Source organism: Protopterus annectens, chromosome 5.part1 (assembly GCF_019279795.1).
Source record: "Protopterus annectens isolate FY-2018-M chromosome 5.part1, PAN1.0, whole genome shotgun sequence".
Lineage (NCBI taxonomy): Eukaryota > Metazoa > Chordata > Ceratodontiformes > Protopteridae > Protopterus > Protopterus annectens.
This window is the reverse complement of record NC_056736.1, coordinates 727,158,206-727,178,380: the sequence shown is the minus strand read 5'-3', so window position 1 is coordinate 727,178,380 and position 20,175 is coordinate 727,158,206. Positions and strand designations below refer to the sequence as shown.

At 40.3% G+C, this 20,175-nt stretch overlaps 1 protein-coding gene across 4 annotated transcripts in view; it reads left to right on the top strand.

Moving 5' to 3' along the window:
• The window catches only part of TSKU (tsukushi, small leucine rich proteoglycan), a 187,200-nt gene extending 167,658 nt beyond the window's left edge, over window positions 1–19,542 (top strand). For all 4 annotated transcript variants that reach the window (XM_044073356.1, XM_044073357.1, XM_044073358.1 and 1 more), the window contains one exon: window positions 13,904–19,542. In XM_044073356.1, the coding sequence (XP_043929291.1) occupies window positions 13,912–14,976 (1,065 nt within the window). In that variant the 5' untranslated portion in view covers window positions 13,904–13,911 and the 3' untranslated portion in view covers window positions 14,977–19,542. The remainder of the gene's footprint in view (window positions 1–13,903) is intronic.
• Window positions 19,543–20,175: the final 633 nt, after the last annotated feature.

Sequence of the window (20,175 nt, the reverse complement as noted above, 5' to 3'; positions counted from 1 at the left end):
CAGACACCATCTTCTTCAAGGCCTAAAACTTGAACCATGCCTAGAAAACCGATGCCCAGACTGCATGGTCAGGCCTCTATGCCTAAAAAGCAAATTATAAGAATGGCTGAAGACCTTATTACTTAGGGAAGCCAGCCTTCCCCCTCTAAGAGACCTAGGACTGAATTTGCTTATGATACTTCTGACCAGGATTCTGAAATTTCTGTCTCCTCTGATGACCAGGATTTACCCTTGTCTACCTATGGAGGATTCTGATGCAGAAGACTCTATTCCCTCTGCTTCTCCCCCAGAGGATTTTTCTTTTGGCGAAACCTTGCATATTCGTAGAGAGCATTTTCGCTGGGAAAGCCAGGATTACTCTGATTCTAAAAAGAGCTTTAGGGATTTCTTACTCCTGCCCCAACACAGGCCTTTAGCTATCGTTCCTGTGCTGGACATTGTTGTTGATGCTTTTTCGGAATCTAGCTTGGCCCCTGACTCTTATCTCCTGCTCCCAGAAAACCTGATAGATATTACAGGGTTCCTGATTCTCACAAGTTCCTTTTTAAAAATCCTACTGCGGATCCTGAGACCATTTCACAGGGACCCAAGGGCATTAAGGCTACTACTGCAAAAATCCTAACCCCTCTGATAGATATTCCAGGGCCCTAGATAGATGGGGTAAGAAGGTATACACCTCTGCAACTTTGACCATCAGGGCCTTAAATTGCCACCTTCATATGTTAAAGTATCAGCAGCATATTATTGGATTGCTTAAACAGAAAATTATGTTGATTTCTGACTGTGCTGAAAATAAGGATCTACAGGATTTAATGCATTCTGCTGAACAGGTTGGAAAACATACTTTGCAATGTGGTTTTGATTCACTTGAGGCATTTTGCAGGGCTGCTGTCACCGGGCCTGTATTTAGAAGGCATGCTTGGCTTATGGAGCAATCTTTGCCAGATCATGTTAAAACTAAATTGCTGGATTCTCCCTTAAATCTGGACCGCCTGTTTGGCAACAAAGCAGAAGAAGTTCTTAAAAAGATGGAGAAAAAAGCTAAATATATGCAAACTGTTAAAGATTTCCTACAAGTACAGCCTCCAAGATTTAGTATGCATTGGCCCTCTAAGAATTGGTACTTTCCTGCCTCTTCCAGGCCTTCTCAGTCCAAACCCAGAACCAGCAGAACACCTAGGCTTCAGTCCCAGGGTACGCACAGGACTAAGCAGTGGGGGGGCTCCCACTTCCAAATCAGGGAGTAGTAAGACCCCCCCCCCCCCATGGTAAACTGTCTCAATCACTTAACTTTAAAACTTCCAAGCACTTCTCAACTGACTGTTCCTTTAGGGGGAAAGATTGATATGCAAGCAACAACTGGGAACTCATTACCCAGGACAAATGGGTTTTAAATATAGTTTCCCAAGGATACATATTTCACTTCTACATGTTACCAACTCCAAACGGTTGGCCAGATCTACCCCCAAATCAGTGGGCGGAGGCTCAAAAGCAAGTTTTCTCTCTCTCTCTCTCTGTCTCTCTGTCTCTGTCTCTCTGTCTCTGTCTCTGTCTCTCTCTCTCTCTCTCTCTCTCTCTCTCTCTCTGTCTCTCTCTCTGTCTCTGTCTCTGTCTCTCTCTCTCTCTCTCTCTCTCTCTCTCTCTCTCTCTCTCTCTCTCTCTCTCTCTCTCTCTCTCTCAAGCTTAAAGGCTATATTCACACTGTACCAGAGGAGGAAAAGGGACAAGGTTTCTACTCAAGAAAAGACAACTCATGGCGTCCTATCCTGGACCTTTCTATCCTAAACACCTTTTTGGTGATTCCAAAATTCAAGATGCTAACTCTTCACCAGTTGCTTCCTATGCTAGGCAAGGATGCCTGGTTGGCAACACTGGATTTAAAGGAAGCCTACCTGCACTTCCCAATCAGGGAATCTTGCAGAGGATACCTATGCTTCAAAGCAAGCTACATGCACTATCAGTTCTGTGCACTGCCCTTTGGCTTATCTACTGTGTCCAGGGCATTCACAAAATGCCTAGCTCCAGTCATTGCATTTTGCAGGCAAATAAATATTTAAATATACTTTTTAATCATCTGGCCTTTGTACAAAGGGTTCTAACTTGTCTGGGGTACACCATAAACGAAAAGAAATCACACCTGGTACCCTGTCAACAAATTATATCCCTGGGAGCACGCTTGATTACAACTTCCCAGATGGCTTACCTCACGCTGGAGATAAAATCCTCCAAAAGCTAGTTATGAAAACAAAATCGCCACGGATTCTAAAGACAACCACAAAGCATTCTATAGCTATGTCAGAAATCTCAGTGGTGACACTCAGATCTGCTCTGAGTTACAGCACAATGGCACTAAATATACAGACCCAACTGATATTGCCAACATCCTGGCAGATAGGTTCAGTGCTAACTTTCCCCCCTCTCACCCCCTAAAGAGGCCATCTCTATACTGGAAGAATGCAAAGTTCCTATAATCATGGCTGCACAGGTAAAAAACACTCTCTCCAAAGCCAAGAACAACAGCATCCATGGGACCAGACAACATCCCAGGCTGTGTTCTACACGAACTACAGAACAAACTGGCACCCCTCCTAAGTACCATGTTCAGTCAAAGCCTCACCTCAGGCTTTGTGCCTGCTGAATGGCGCACAGCGACGGTTATCCCACTCCACAAGGGGGAGCCACCACAAACCCCGGGAACTACCGCCCCATTAGCCTGACGAGCCTGGTCTGCAAGGCCATGGAACGTATCATCATGGAACTTATAAACAAAGACACTGGTAATATCCAGACTCTGAACCCCACCCAGTTCGGGTTTGTAAAGGGCAGGTCATGTCTCCTAAACCTGATAGACTTCTTTGAAGCAGTCACCAAAGCCATAGACAAGGGGTAAGGTGGTTCACACAGCCTGTCAAGATCTTGCCAAGGCTTTCGACACCATCCTCCACTCTGGAATTATAGATAAACTCACTAAACTAGGTATAAATTCCTATGTCACAAGATGGGTTACCAACTGGCTCACTGACAGAACAGACACAGTGAAAGTAGCAGACTCCAAGTCCGACTTCAGACCAGTGACAAGTGGAGTACCACAGGGTTCAGTCCTAGGTCCTCTCCTGTTTGGTATCTACTTCTCTGAAGTACAGGCTAACACAGAAGGTCTTTGGCTAACAAAGTTCGTAGATGACTGCAAACTAGGAGCCATAATTGAAACTCCTAAAGATGTGGACATCCTACAAAAGGGCCTCACTGAGACAGATGCCTGGTGTCAAAGCCATGGCCTCAAGCTCAATGCCAAAAAGTGCATTGTCATCCCCTTTGGTAAAAACTCTGTACCCGTGAACTACAGCATAGGCGGTAGTATACTTAACACCGAAAGTGTGATAAGAGACCTTGGGACACAGGTGGACAGTAGTTTCTCCTTTGGTAATCACATCACCACAGTAGTCAGGAAATCCTCCTACATGGCACACCTCTTCACAAAAGGTTTCTCATCCAGAAAAAAAAGAGGTCATTGTTCCCCTCTACTCATTACTCATTAGACCCATTATAGAGTACAACTCCCCTTTTGGTATGTACCTCACAAGACATCTACAACAACTGGAAAGGCCACAGAAATACCTCACAAAGAGGATTACCAGCCTCAAACAGATGCCCTACGCAGACCGTCTCAAAAAAACACAGTTTTACTCCGTTGCATATCGCCTACTCAGAGGTAATCTCTGCCTAACATACAAAGCTATGTCAAACCCAGAGCTGTTGGACATGCTCCACTTAAAGAAATCCCAATCCCTCTGAGCTACATGCTGTAGGGACCTAAACCTTGTCACCACAATAAATAGAACATGCCGGAGGGATAGATTCCTGTCCCAGAGACTTCCCATACTCTGGAATAAACTACCTGTATGTATCAAACAAAGCTCCTCATTAGCACTCTTCAAGAAAAATCTTGATTGGATGGGAAATAGGAAATTCACCCCGGGGATCACCTCTGTGGCTCTACTCGACAGTGGCACAGGAAAATAATTTTCTTGAGTGGCAAATGCCAGGGTACCTTTTTGGCTTGGCTTGTATAGGCCCCAGGGCTGATAGCCTAGCACCTACCTATGAACCTATGACAACATACTTCAAACTAATGGCCACAAAAACCCTGCTATCTGCAAGGCAAATACTGCAAACCTTGGGGTTCATGGCCTCCTGCATTCTACTAATTCGATATGCAAGACTGTATATGAGGAAACTTCAGTGGTATCTAAAAAGCCTATGATGTCAACATTCTCAGGGTATAGAAGCAATGATTCCTATCATTCATTGCCTACAGTTAGTTCCTTTGGTAGGCAGAGGCCTGCCACCAAAACAAAGGACTACCATTCACTCTACCCCCTGCCGCCCAAACCCTAACAGACTCATCAGACTCTGCCTCTCCTCTCCAAAGTACTACTAAAGATCAAACAGGACAAACCAAGGACAATACTGATTGCACCAGACTGGCCACGTCAACACTGGTGTACCCCCTCTTGCACAGTGCGTCACTGCTGGCTCCAGGGCACCTGCCTGAGACTCCTACCCTGTTGTCACAGCAGGAGAGCCAGATTCTGTAGCCTCAGCTCCAAACCCTGAACCTGGCAGCCTGGCTAATTACCTAATCTATCCGTTACCATCCCTCGGTAAACAAGTGTTGATGTCATTTTGGAAGCAAGGAGGCCTAGTACTAGGAAATCTTATGCTGAAAAATGGAAGAGATTCTGTGCCTGGAACCAAACTCAAGGGATGGGCACAGCAGCACCCAATTTACCTCAGATTCTTCAATACTTAACTGAGATGCTTCACAAGGGCCTTTCTTTTTCCTCCATTAAAATCCACGCCTCAGCCATTTCAGCTCTTTACAACACAGAACCTCCCCTCTTATCTCATCCACTGCTCAAGCAGTTCCTCAGAGGGGCCAAAAACTTAAGACCACCCAGGAGAGCCCCAACTCCAGCCTGGCACCTTTAACTTTGTATTGGAAATACTCACTCTTCTTCCTCTTGAGCCAGCTGCAACTGCAGAGTTAAAATTCCTTTCTTGGAAAACAGCTTTCCTTTTAGTAATCACTTGAGCAAGAAGGGTATCTGAATTACAGGCCCTTATGGCAGTAGAGCCTTCATCATCTTTCATGCGGACAGGGTGTCCCTCAGGACCAATCCCTCCTTCATGCCCAAGGTGGTATCCAGTGTGGTTCTTAATCAGTCCATTCATTTGTTAACCTTCTTTTCTAATCCACAGAAAAAGGGGGAGTGAATTCTGCACTCCTTTAATGTGCACAGATAACTTAGATTTTACTTGGACAGGACTAAACTTCAAAGGAAATCTGAACAACTGCTTGTGGCATTTGCTGCAGGGGCAGAGGGGAAGGCTATTTCAAAACAAACAATTTCTATGTGGATAGGCGATTGCATTAATTTCTGATGTAAGCACCATGGAAAACCTATCCCACAGGGGATTAAACCACATTCAACCAGGGCTGCATCTACCTCTACAGCCTTTCTCAGAGGTGTCCCTACGAGGGACATCCTAGAAGCTGCTACCTGGAGTTCTGTACATACTTTCACAAAGCATTACCATTTGCCAATTTTCTCTAAATCCAGAGCTGGCTTTGCCACTGCAGTCTTGCAGGGCCTTCTAGCTGGTCTTATCCATAGCTTTGGGAATCTACCCAAATGTGATGACTGCAAAAGTGAAACACTAAGAACATAGTACACTTACAGTAAATGTAGATGTTCGAGTGTATTCACTGTTGCAGTCCTGGTTACCCTCCCTCCAGCCCCCTGACTTCTTTTGGCTATATACCTCTATTCTCTTTTACCATGCTTAAGGTGTATTTGCTTTTTTGTTGGAGGTATAACCTTGTGTGTGTGTGTGTGTGTGTGTGTGTGTGTGTGTGTATGTATATATATATATATATATATATATGTGTGTGTGTGTATGTATGTATGTGTATATATATATATATATATATATATATATATATATATATATATATATATATATTGCTTCCCATTAGGGGGGCACCTGACATTTGGGGCAAGAAAAACTGATGTAATGTCGTCGGCTGCATGCTTTATACCCCTGACTACCTGACATCACGGAAGATGAGACAGCAACCGATACAGGACCCAAGACTTTGATAATCAGGCCGACTGAAGGCTACTGCAAGCAGATGACCCAAATGTGATGACTGCAACAGTGAATACACTTTAACATCTACATCTTTATGGTAAGTGTACACAACTGTTTATACCCATTTGTTAAACAGGTAGGCCCACTGGTGACGCTGTGTATTTTCAGCAGATACTCTGGAGCAGTGTCTGGGTAAGTGACTTGCTCAAGCACATGCAACAAGCAAATGAGGAGCATATCTCAGAGGTTCTGACAGCTCTGATATCCATGAGATATCTGCTAATGGATCTTATTTCAGAATTAGTCCTTGGCACACATCAGAGCCTTGGTCAGAACATCTGCAGGGACCACCTAGAGATATTAAGAGTTTATAGCCCTATTAAGTAGTCATTTTTGGGGCAGTACAGTCTTGCCTTTTGGCCAGACATCTAGAATAAATTTTGTTGTCCGTGTTTATTAATGACATGGGGTTGTAATTGCAAAGGATTGTGGAGTCCTCCTTTGGTTTTGGTAAAACTGTTGTAGTCCTAGCTGTCGATCTCTTAGCACAAACAATCTGGACAGAGACCCAGAAGTAGGGATAAATGTTAAATATTGCTCTTATAAACTTAGAAAGTTGGTAGAATAAAATGGCTTGTGTCACGTGCGTTTCCTGAAGGATGTAAAGTTTGAAACTCAAATGTCTGTCATTATGTAATGAATTCAATCCTCACCGACTTGCCACAAATATCTAGATAACCACAAATTTTATGAGGAATAAACCAAAAATAGGCGAAAATCTGGACAATCTGAGAAAATCTGGAGAGTTGAGAGGTATGGTTGTAATTGACCCTGTAGTTGAGCATTAACTCCCTCAGTGCTTTGAAGAAAAGCATGAACAGCTGGGTAAAACAATCACGTGTCTGTATAGTGCACATTGCAGTTCCACTATTTACAGCTTATCTGTGCACAGATCCATCAATATTTAAACAAGTACCACAGATAAAAAAAAAAAAACTCAAGCCAATGCTAGTGGTTTAGACATTAGAATTAAATCCATTTTTTTCTGGTGAGAGAACAGACAACCAAACTGGTTTAAAGTTTCCATTGCCTTAAGGCCATCTACAAGTGTAACTGCTATTGGTTGTTGATGTGGCACCCCAACCCCCATGTAAAAATGAGGAAAAGGGGGTGATGGTGACAGCTGGACCACTTAAACAGCAAATGTACAGTGCAGCTGTTAACTGGAGTTTGTCAAAATAAGAGCTTAAAATACTTAATCCAGTCGTTGTACAATTTAAATGAGGAAATCCTAAGCAGAATAACTTTAAACTGCGTCGTTATCCGTTTAACTGTCAAAATAGCTTAAACTGAATCTGATAAGAACTGTTAAAAATAATGGATAAAAAGTTAAGGAAATAACTAGAAGCAATTATCCAGTTGCTGTAAGGTCTGGAAACCAGCAGCAGATGGGTTTTAAATGAGAGTTTTCCAAAAGAAAAAAAAAAAAGCTGTTTGGTTAAATCAGTTACTCAGTGTCGCACAGACTTCACAGACTGAATGAATCACGGCCTGGACTTAGGGAGCAGCTTGTTAACAGCTTATGACCTTGATCCACTGTGCTAACTGCCACAAAGCTAAACTAAAAGCTTTGTCTTTAGAAAAACTGGACGGTAAGAATTTTATTGACATCTGTATACCAACAGTGTGTAGTTGTAGCTGGCCTTCCTTCATAAATGCATACCTGTTATTAATTCCCTTATGAGTATGCAACACTACAGCAACCATTATATAAAGTAGTGATCGGCAAAACTCCACACACAAGTGCAACTTGCTATGACCAAGGATTCTAACTATCCTTTGAACCACCCCCTTTGTGTGCCATGGTGATGGGCCATGCTTTGTCTCAAAGGTGAGATATCTTGGATTTATCCTTCATGACAGGCAAGTGTCTGCCATTATGAAGTTGTCTTGTTACCTTCAGTGGAGTACAGCTGGCTGAAATTCCTCATTATTTCCAATGACTTAGCAGAGATTACTCAAGCTGCTGTTTCCTTCTGTCGCCGTTACTGCGGCTCCATTTACCTGGAGCTTCCTAACACAGAAGTTGGTCGTTTGTAACTGGTGCAGACTATGCTGACTGAAACCCTGGTCTACCGTGATATTTTACCCCTTTTCTAGATCCTATGCTTGCTGCCCATCTTATCATGGGTAGTTTACAAAGTTCTTTGGTTAGTATAATTGATTAAGCTATGAGGACCCAAAGCTCCATATGGAGTTGCTGTTCCCACATTGATTTCTCCTTGTCCTCCACTCTGCTGCTTTGGGTTTGCTTAGTGATTCTGGAGGTGCAATTTGAGTCCTCTGGCATTAAGTATATATAATATCAAGCAACGCACCTTTGAAACTTGCTTCCTCTGGTGTCTGCCATTTTAGGTGTCTTCAGGAGGTCCCTGAAGTCACTCACCTATTTCAGCTTGCTTTTTGACCTACATCAGTGTTTGTTTTTCTGTTCCTGTATTAAATCTTTTACTGAAGATTAAGATTGTATTCATAACTCCATCTTTTTGTTTAGGTTAACCACATTTCAATACCAGCTTGGTTAGCATTCTGTGAAGCATGGGTCTGTTTACCTGTCATTGACTCTCCTTGTTCCTTTTACATGTGAATTGATATGAATGACTTGGAAAACGTGGCAAAGCCTTTAGGTCACTTGATGCTTTAAACTGGTTTTAAATATATCTATAATCTATATTTCTATATATTTGTTTATTTAGCATTTATTTACCGGGAAAGTCCAACTGGGGTAGAGGCCATTTTCAGCAGAGGCCCAGGGAGAAACGCTTCAGAAGCATGTCTTTGCAATGTGCGAGAAAACCAGAGTACCCAGAGGAAACCCATGCAAATACAGGGAGAACATGCAGACTCCGCAGAGAAGGCACACCAGCTGAGACTCGAACCAGAGAACCTCTTGCTGTGAGGCAATAGTGCTAACTGCTGCACCACTGCACTGCCCAAATAAAAAAAAAATGATATGCGTATGTATGATGTATATATGTGATATATATGTATGTATATGTGTATATATATGTGTGTGTGTGTGTGTGTGTGTGTGTATGTATGTATGTATGTATGTATGTATATATATATATATATATATATATATATATATATATATATATATATATATATAAACTGAAGTTACTTTTAATGTGAGTTGTGCCTTATGACTTTTCCTAAATTGCACAAAGTTTTAACCGACCATGATGTCATGCTAGTTGGTGTTCAGTAAAATGGAGTGTAATTGTCTAGCTAATTTTCACAAAATACAAGTAGTTACTCTCTCTTGAAAGTGCAGTTACAGCAGCTTAGCATGATGCACTTTTTAACACACGGTTACTTGGTATGAATCAGTACAATGGTTTATACAAGTGTTTCAGACTTTATTACGCTAATTATGCCTAAGCATGGTTAAATCACCAGGTGCTGTCTCATAATATTTGTCTGGTTATTACTTTTCGAAAAATAAAATAAAATGGCACTAGAACCTGAAAGAGATGTCCAGTCAGTTTGCAAGAACTTTAAGGTGATGGCTGAACTGGTCAAATATAAGAAGATGGTAACAGGAAAAGACAAACGTAAAGGCTACCTCTGATGTTAGTATTCAGAATGTATACAGTAAACGTGACTTACTAGGATGGGACAGGAGTGAAAAAACAGTAGCCTTCTGTGAGGTGTTCGTACCTTACCCACACCCTTATTCCTATTCCTTTCTCCCATTTTTGTAGAGCAACACGTGTATGGTCTGCCTAGCTGTGAAGTTAAAACAGATCCACAGTGGTTAAACAGGATTGTAATTCAGCAGTATGCAATTTGTGTAAATACTGTGTTTGTAACAATATTAAATGTTAAGCAGTTAAGAGCAGAAATATTAATAAAATGCATTTACCAGTTTGTTCTGAAATGTAGTTTTAGAAGTTGTCATAGTACTGAAGTTTGTTGTCTGTTCATACGTGTTAATTTCTCATCATGTGGTAGCATGACTGTACCAGAAAGGGTCCAAATGTACATCAGTCTTTGAGAGACCACTGTCTTTTTTTTTTTTTTTTTTGTCAGTTTTTGTCTTTTCGGCTTTTCCCGATTAGGAGTCGGTCCGCTAATGATTGGCAGTAGAATTTTTTGGTGCAGAGTTGCCAGCCCAACCTTCAGTGAAGACATGCCCATTCACGCATGTCTTTCGGAGGCCACTCGACCGCGGGGAGGACATGCAGACTCCACACAGAAGGCACTCCAGCTGAGAATCGAACAGGAGAACCTCTTGCTGTGAGGCAACAATGCTACTGCTGCACCACCGCATCATTAATAAGATTAATTCCTGGTTGGGGTGTCTTAACATTGCTTAGTAGCGTTATTAGGTGACACAGAACAGAGCTCAATAATGTGAAAGAAGAGTTTTCCATCTAAACTTGTATGCCAGTCGGTAGTACATTTGTTTATAGTTGACTTTTGTGACTGCGAACAGCAGTCTTTTTTACTAAAAAGGAAGTTAGTTTTAGTTTTGTGATATGTTGGTGTCCCAAATCTGTGGCCTGCGGTTTGATTCTGGTTTTTGCTTTCTCTGCAGATTTTGCAGGTCTTGCCCACATCCTTGTGGGTTTTCTTTGGCTTCAGAAATCATTTTGGGTAGTTTGTCTGCATGCAGTTATACCTATCTTTTAAGTTGGCTCTTCTGAATTAACCCTAGCTTTGTTCACATGAGTTCATGTTGTGGCGCCCATTCATTTCGTATGTTGTTGTACACCACTGTTGATGTGTTAAGGCCCAGTATACTGTTAATCAAAATGGATGACAGATTTGCATTTCATTTTTGTGTTCCTCTTCTGGCAAAGAACCCATAAATAGAGATATATTTGAACGTTTGTGTTTTTTGTTTTGTTTTTTGGGGGGAGGTTTTTGTGTTTTCAAAGGATGGGTATATGGGATGGAAGGATATTGTATCATTAGGTGGGTTGCAAACTGGCTCACAGGTAGAACCCACAGTGTGAAAATAGCTGACTGCCAACCAGTCACGAATGGAATCCCACAGGGTTCAATCCTGGGTTCTCTCCTGTTTGGGATCTACTTCTCTGAAGTCCTGGCCAACACTAGGGGACTCTGGCTGACAAAGTTCGCAGACGATTGCAAGCTGGGAGCTGTTATTAACTCCGCAAGTGATATTGACATCTTATAGAAACGCGTCACTGAGACCAACAACTGGTGTCAGAACCATAGCCTTAAGCTCAATGCCAAAAAATGTGTCGGCATCCCCCTTAGGGTAAAACCCAGGTCCATGAATTACCACATCGATGGCAGTCCACTGAACACAGAAGGTGTTATAAGAGATCTGGGAACACAGGTTGAACCTCTCTTTTGACCACCACATTGCCACTGTGGTCAGAAAGTCGTATGTGGCACCTCTCATTACTAACTGTTTTGCATCCAGGAAGAAAGAGGTCATTGTCTCCCTCTACTTTTTCCTTATTAGGCCAATCATTGAGTACAATGCCCCATTTGGCATGTACCTCACTAAACATCTGCAACAACTGGAGAGGATTCATAAGTACCTCACAAAGAGGATCTAGGCCTTAAACATTTGTGCTATATAGACAGACTAAAAAAAAAACTCCAGCTATTCTCTGTCTCATATCGCCTACTTAGAGGCAATCTGTGCTTGACTTACAACGCCATGTCTGACCCAGCTCTGTTAGAAATGCTATATCTAAAGAAATCCCACTCCCTCCGCACCACACGCTCCAGCTCCAGAGACCTCAACCTCATTGCCACAATCAACAGAACATGCTGGAGGAGCAGGTTTATAATCCAGAGACTGCCCGTGCTATGGAATAGGCTTCCCATGCATGTCAAGCAGAGCATCTCACTGGCCCTTGGCCCTCTTCAAGAGAAATCTTTATGAGTGGATGGGAAATAGAAAATAAACCCCAGCGATCACTCCAGTAGCTCTACTCTACAGTGGCACTGGGAACTAAGGTCGGGTAGCACGATGCCAGGGTAATCCTATGGGCTAGGCCTGTAAAGGCTCCAGAGCCATTAGCCTAGTACACACCTATGAACCTATGGGTCCAAAAAAATGTTTTTGGTTTTGATCCATTTCAAGTCTTTGGGACAGGACTCTTCATATAGCATTTAAGGTGTGGATTACAGATGACATTTGTACATTCGTGACCTTCTGGCGTAGTAGAACAATGTGATTAAATAACATAACTCCTTCAGGTAGAAACTGGGTCTTTTATCTGGCACGTGTAGTATTGCATTTAAAAATTTCCACAAATTCTGGGAGAGCTGTACACAAAATTGTCCAATAGTTCTGTAGTTAATAGGTGCATTCATTGGTGTAAACGATTTTGTTTAAATTGCCTGGGCATTTGTTTATATGATTTTTGAAAGAGACGCTCATTGCAGTTCTATGCCATTGGCAAAGGTTTGCTGCATATGTCTTCATTTTTCTAGATTTTAAGCCTCAGCAGTTAAGTGGAATGATGTTTTCATTGTGACTTCATGCACACCACACTGTGTCAAGCACAAACTAAACTACAAAAGGAAAAAAAAAGAGGTGTGTGTAGGGATGCATTTGAATAAAAAGGATAGTGTGGGCGTAGCCAGGCATTTGAATAAACAGGCAAGTGGGAGTCTAGCCAGACATCTAAATAAAAAGATTTGTGTAAACCTTACATTTGTTCTGCACTTGTACCAATTTTTTGTACTTTGTCATGTCATTGGGGGTATTTACAAAAGTAAAATATGTCCATTACTAAGGAGGTGTGTGGTATGCGCTCCCTTTGAACTTGTGGCTACACACACACACACACACACACACACACACACACACACACACACATGCAGAAGCATCCTTTTGTTTGCTTCTTGTGAAGAGACCATTTCTGGTCTAATTTATTGGGGGGAAAATGTTAGCCCGGAGGATTGCTGGTGTATAATTCTGAGAATGCCCTTCTGTCAATGGAAACTGGCTGATCAGTATATCTTCTGGGGGGGAACTGGCTGATCAGTATATCTTCTTGGGGGGGGGGGTTGTCACATCTCTGGATGTATGCCTTTCCCAAAATGTGGTGAACCTGAAGTTCATTTTAATTCACTGGTTGGAGCAGAGGTCCCAGCCTCTTTTGTGGGTATGGGAATTTTTGCCCCCACATGAAAGTTTCGAATGATTTCCTCCTTGAAATTGTGATTACATTTTATTAATTGTTGCATGTATGCAGATCAAACCATAAAGTATAAAAAAAAAAACACTCCTGTTCTTAAGTATCTGCAAAGAGTGGACAGTCTTTCACTACTGCACTTTCATTTGGCAATCCTTGTTGGAGGGAGGGGGGAGGAATGCATTAGTGTAAGCCTTACTGTGATTTATGGTTTGTACAACTAAGAAAATGTATTGACTAATTGGACCAGTGATGAAGGCAGTATGTACTGTTATGTTAAATTCTTGAGTTTTCAATATTTGGAGTGCATGTTTACCATTCTACCTAAGAATTATACCTGTAAATTGCAACAGAATGATTATATTGGTGTTAACTTAATGTTTTCCCCTTGCAATTTTTGTTAGCAAGGGCTAGCTGTGTTAGGGTGCTAATAGCTGACAGTGATGTAGTCTTATGCTTGCTTTTTTTTTTCTCCAGAATTTTATTTCTTAAAAATCCTAATCTTTTGAAAGCCTAGCTGTAGATTAACTGTATTTATTTATTTATGTTTACAGATCAGAGGATGCAGTCACTGAACTTGTTAAGGCTTCAGCTCCTCCTTTATGTTGTCTGTGCCGAACCTCACAAGAAATGCTTCCCCGGGTGTTACTGTGAAACTGAAAGCTTCGGACTCTTTGATAGCTTCAGCTTGACAAAAGTGGACTGCCGTGGCGTTGGACCACATCTAACTCCTATTCCCATTCCGTTGGACACATCCTATCTGGATTTATCTTCAAGTAACCTAAAAACTCTTGGTGAGGCAATGCTGACAGGACCGGGCTACACTACTTTGGTCAGCCTGGACCTTAGCTATAACCAAATAACCGAATTTGAAGCCAACACTTTCTCAAAACTTCGATATTTGGAATCCTTGGATTTGAGTCACAATTCATTGCAGTCCCTTCAGGATGGAAGCTTCTCGAATCCTTCACTTGAAGATATAGATATAAGCAACAACAGACTACAAGAAATTAATTTGAACATTTTTATGCCAAAAATCCATGGGAAGCCAATTAATATAGATCTTTCCAACAATGAGATACGTTCCGTTGTTAATGGTCTTAATGAAAACATTCCTTTCATTCAGGGTTTCAATTTATCTGGAAACAGATTAACATCAGTACCAAACTTAAAAGGCTTCCTTCTTAGATATTTGAGTCTCGATAACAACCCCATTACCAAAATTGAAGAAAATGCCTTTTCTGGTATGGTGGAGCTCACTCATCTGTCCCTTGCTAATCTGCCAACTTTGACTGAGATAGCATCTAACAGCTTCAGTGGGCTGTCTGCTCTGCAGGTATTAGACTTGTCTGGTAACCCGCAACTTAAGGCCCTGTATGCAGAAGTGTTTTCTGGTTTGTTATCTCTCCAAGAATTAAATCTGTCCAACACTGCTGTAAATATGTTGCCCCAAAATATACTTCAGTATTTGCCATCAGTAAAGACCATCACTTTGGGAAACAATACCAGATGCTTTAAGACGGTAAGAAATGGACAGTTCCACAGACAGCTGGGAGTGACAAAAACAGGAATGGTATTGAAATGCTATAATCAAACCAAACCCGATGTGATGAGTCATATTATTTGATTTCACCAGGAAAAAAAAGTGGACGATACTTGACTCTGTTTTTGATTAACATGTAATGTGCCTTTTGAAAACAATTTTTAATTATTTATTTAATTATATATTTGTACAATGCTAATACTTGAGAACTGGACCGTTTTTACACACAGAAACTTTCCCCTCTGAATTTTTCAGGGCTCTGCTGTTTTCCTTTTGTGTACGCAAATACTGAAGTACGACCAGCAGCATGTCACTATGCAGTCACATAGCGATATATAACCTTATATGAATTGAATACTGACTGAAACCTCTTTACCAGATGTTGCCTGTTTTGTATGAAAACAGTTTAAGGGCTTCATTGACTTTGGGGATGAATAATTGCAAGTTCAGATTTTGGATCTCTGCTGATCAGAACAAGGCAAAATATTCACTAGCTTTCTGCTGTGAAGCACAAAGTGCCTTCTTTTGCTAAAAAAATTGCCCATTCTTGTGGTCCACCCCCACTTTGCTGCCTGAATGTTGCAGGTGTGTGTGGTACTGTGTGAGTCTGGGTGTCTGTGTACACACGGTCCCGCATTGAGTATATCTACAGCGGTATGCCCATATGCTTTGTGTGCATTCATGTACTATTACATAGAATTTTTTCACTTTGTTAAATAGCATTGCAGAATGGCTTACAGTGATGGTAGTACACATTTTTGACATATGTTAAGCTTAGTTTGCATATATGCAGCACCAGTTGATATAAAATTGGAAGTAGGCCAACATTCAAAGAGAGTTGGTACATTGCAGAATTCAGCATTAATGAAGGTTTTTTTATATCAGCAGGAGTACATTAAACCAAATCTAGGTCTTGGCTTGTCTAATCCCTCAAAGGCCTGTGTTGAACTAAAATTTTGCATTGATGGGTAATGTGGAGGTTTACATTGTAACCTGGTCTTAGGTGATCAAAAGATTGACCATTGTAGAGTCATTTCACAGTCAGTCAATGCTCTTAACAACATGACCCCTTTCTGTGTCTGTCACCTGGATGCCATACCTGGGCCTTTGTTTTGAGCCTTACAAAGTGATTCTCTCTGTTCAGAGCTTGTCCTGATGTCTGTTAATGTGTGCCTGAATTTGGCATGCAGGTGAGATTCAGTCAGCTGTAGGAAGTACAAAATCGGGGTTAATAATGTATTGATGTGATTCAGGCATCATGGCAGGGTAGCATAAATGTCTGACTGTGTGCAAGATATTGACGTTTTTATTGCTTTTCTTGAATGCTATTTATTTCCTTTTTTCTGACCAAAACACTCTTGATATTCTGCACCTTCTCATTTAATCCAGGAGGGTGAAATTGAGTATGGTGTGACTGTGAGGAAATAGGAGTATAGTTAGAGTGTACAGTTTGAGCTGGATTCTGCATGGCATAAAGGTACTAACTGAGCCCTTCTGACTTCCACGTAAACAAATCCCCACATATGTAGATTTCTGTGACAAATTGTTTCTGTGACAAAGAGTAAGAGATGTATGCCACCACTCTCTGGGTCCCATTTCACGTAAGCCATACAAATTAATGCTGGTAAATTATTTAGTGCATTCATTTATTTTGCCCCCTTCAAAATGTATTCCAAGAGAATTGACTGAAGAAAACTGAAGAATGTAGCATTTTGAAAAGATGTAGATTGTCTAGTTTGAAGTCCCTGGTACCTGTTGTCCCATCAAAGTTTTGTTCCATTGATGCTGTATTGTTCCAGTGATCATTTTTACCTGTTTTTTTTTTTTTCAAATTACATATTTGCATTTATGGCCTCCAATTTTTAATTAAAGCTGTACAGATTCTGAGGGGGTTGTTCTGTCTCTCCAGATTTGTATTCATATCCACTTGATATTGGTTGGGAGTCATGCACTCTGTCAGACAAGTTTAAAGTATAAAAGTGAAGATCTTTGGGGTGCTAAAGGAGGCTTGCCAGGGTGTTTGATCTGCCAGTGCAAATGTCTGAGCAGCTCCTGCTTCTAATCTTATTTAATTTTTATAAATGTTAAGTTCAGTGCTCAGTTGTAGAAAATGAGACCACCGATTTACCTTGTTCTTCTGACAGTTGCTGTTAGACATATGAAGAGTTTTTGCAGTCCCCCCCCCCCCCCCGTATGTGTGTGTATACTAATTTTGAGATCACCTTTCCTTGGAGCAGGAAGAATACAGATGCCACAGTGTTGGAGTTTTTTATTCACTTATTCATACTTCTAGATGAGTATTGCAAATATGTTCCTTCAGAAATTCAGTATGTACCTTTTCATCTAGTTCTTGAACTCATTCAATCAGATGTGTCCGTTTCTTCTACATTTTTCATACTTTTTAAGTTCAATAAGTGGAAATTTTGCTCTTTGTTATTGAGGAATTTGAGCTCGTCTATCTGACAACAGAAGGTATAAAACTGAAGCAGAGCTTTTTTCAGATAAGCCATGTAAAAATACAGATTCGGCCACTAAACTGCTGTGACTAGGCACAGGCCACTACTAATTAATAACAAAAGGACGTTGGAAAGAATAGCCATGGCTGTTTCATTTTACCTTTTTGTTATGTGTTTCTGTGTTGTGTGCATTTGAAACCTGTGGAGTTTGAATAGCATTTAATGGTTGAATTTAACATTTTTTTACATAATGAAAGGTTGTGTGCAATTAATGGTGAAAGCTATGTTTGTAATTTGCAGTTCATTGTTCAGTTTTATTTATTCTGTTGTGAAAAGCCTGACTGTTTTTGCAGACTTGTCATGCTGTGGTAATTTTTGTGGCATTTGAGTCTAGAATTATTGTCCAGACAAGTTTTGCAATGTTTCAGCCACTTGAATTGCACTACTCTGTCAGGCTCCGTGGCTGTGAAGTCTGTGGAACCTGTCTTCTCATGGTATCTATATAGACACACACACTTGCCATCTGGTATTGTTTAAAGGGCCCTTAATCCCAGAGTGTTTATTTTACAGTTTTCCATTCAGATCATAGGGTCCAGGTTCCCCCCAACAATCTTCATATAGTTAGTAGTCTTTCGATTTCCTCTTGGAATACTATCTGTACCCATTTTACAGTTTATACCTGATATCATCCTCTTCCTTGGTTGAAACTCTGAAAAATGTTTCCATGCTGAATTTCCAAAATTTGTTTAAAATTGATTAGTAGCATAATTTGTTGAATGGAAATTTTTTTTTAAGGAGCAATCATTTCAGGACCACTTATCTTACATTTGTGAGTTGACATAACTTGATAAAGCCTATGAAATTAACAATTCACTACCGTTGACCAAATAACTAAACAGTAAGTTGTCATTTTTCAAACGAATGCGTCATGGAGATTCTATAATGATATTTATTTTCTTTTCACCTTTGCCCAGTCTAATTGGAGCAGCAGAGACGCATACTTTGAGATTATAGAGGTTTGGTCTTGTAGTATGCAGTTCAACACTAAAACTCGTCAGTACTGTGTTGCATATATAAAACAAATGTCTGTCTTTAGCAGAATTAGAAGCCCTTCTGTGGATAAAATGGTCCTTGAATACAAACATTAAAGACCCTTCTGGGAAGGGGAGATGATAAATTTGCTTGTCCAAAAGTGACGCAATATGGCTCCTAACTGCCTTCAATCTTGTCTTCTGAGAAGAGACAGATACCTGCACTATGTAGTTACTTGTGCCTTCTGCCATATTTACTGTTCATAACTGTACATTGAAGACTTCTGTGGTACTTTCTCAAGACTCCGTTCTTGTCAAGGAGCTTTCACTGTAACTGAAACCATTGTTCTTAAAGTTAAGTCAGCAGAGATAAGCGGTAGCGCACATGCCTCTGGTAAGATCCACACACTTGCCAACTGCTTGCCGCCATTTGTAAACTCACTGGGAAGAGCTAGTCACTACTTATCCCTCTTCCTGCTGTTATATTAGTGAAAGGGGGCACTCATTTCCACTGCATTCATGTAAGCCAATTTCATACAGATCACGCAGCTAGTTGCTGTTGCAGTATTTGACGCAAGCAAATGGTAACTCTTAAAATTTCATGAGAGCAGAGGCATTTTCTTGGAGTTTGTGGCACTTTTAAATTCAAACCGTTTACACTACATAAATTTTACTTTTTTACGGTATGTCATTAACTCTAATCAGATTGTTAAAGACCCATGTTCATTTATTAGTCTACTGATCTGATGCATTCCATTTTGGATTTTGAATGTAAAAATGTGTTATTCTGAGATAATAAGTCTGTGAAGTAGAGCCCATGAATGGGTTACGTTTTCTGCTGGCAGAATGTTTTTTAATTTTGTTGATAATTTTATAATGATTATAATTTTGTAAATGGTCAAACAAAATTGAAAATGCTAGTGCAGTCTGTGCTAACATCATTTGTGGTAAAATACCTGTCTGTGACAATCCATTTTTAAACAGTTACTATAATTTTAGTAGGATGTACGCTGTTAGCCAAATAAACAATGATTTTCCTAAAACAGCTGTATGCATTTTTTAGTTACTAAGAATTATAGTTTATGTATGAAGTTAATATCCATTAAATGAAATTATACATTTGCATTTGTGTTTTAATAAACGTTTTCTTTTGGAACCATTAATTGTAGCCTGTTTTTTCATCTGCACCCTTGTATTTAGAATGGTCTGTACAGTAACAATTGATGGTCACTATTTTGTCATCTCTACCTTTGTTTAGAATAGCCACTAAATTTCTTAACTGTATGTGCCCCCCTCCCCACTGCTGTAGATGTCACGTATCCTGTTATTCATGCCTGTGTTGTCACTCTTATGAGAATCTGAGAAGTGTGGCTGATATGTACAACCACGTGGAAAAACTGCAAAGATGTAGGAACACTTTCATCAGTCTTTACAAAAATTCTCAATTTTTTTTAGTTTAATATCAACTTTTGACTGAAATTATAAAACCACTTACATATTCAAAGTAAATCTTAAGAATGACTTTTTTTTAGTCTGAGGTTCACGTTTTACTGAAACTGTAAAACCACTTACATATTCAACTAAATATTAAGTATGACATTTTTTTTATTTTGATTAAAAAAATAAGTGACATTTTAACACATTATATACTAAAGAGAGTTCTATTTCTCTGGTTGCAAAGTAAATTGTTCTGAGGTAAGTTTCAATATTTTACTGTGTGTTAGTGTTTTATGTCATATGAAGACTGTGTTAAAGTGGATAACTTTTCACTGGTATGGATAATTAAATGAAACTTG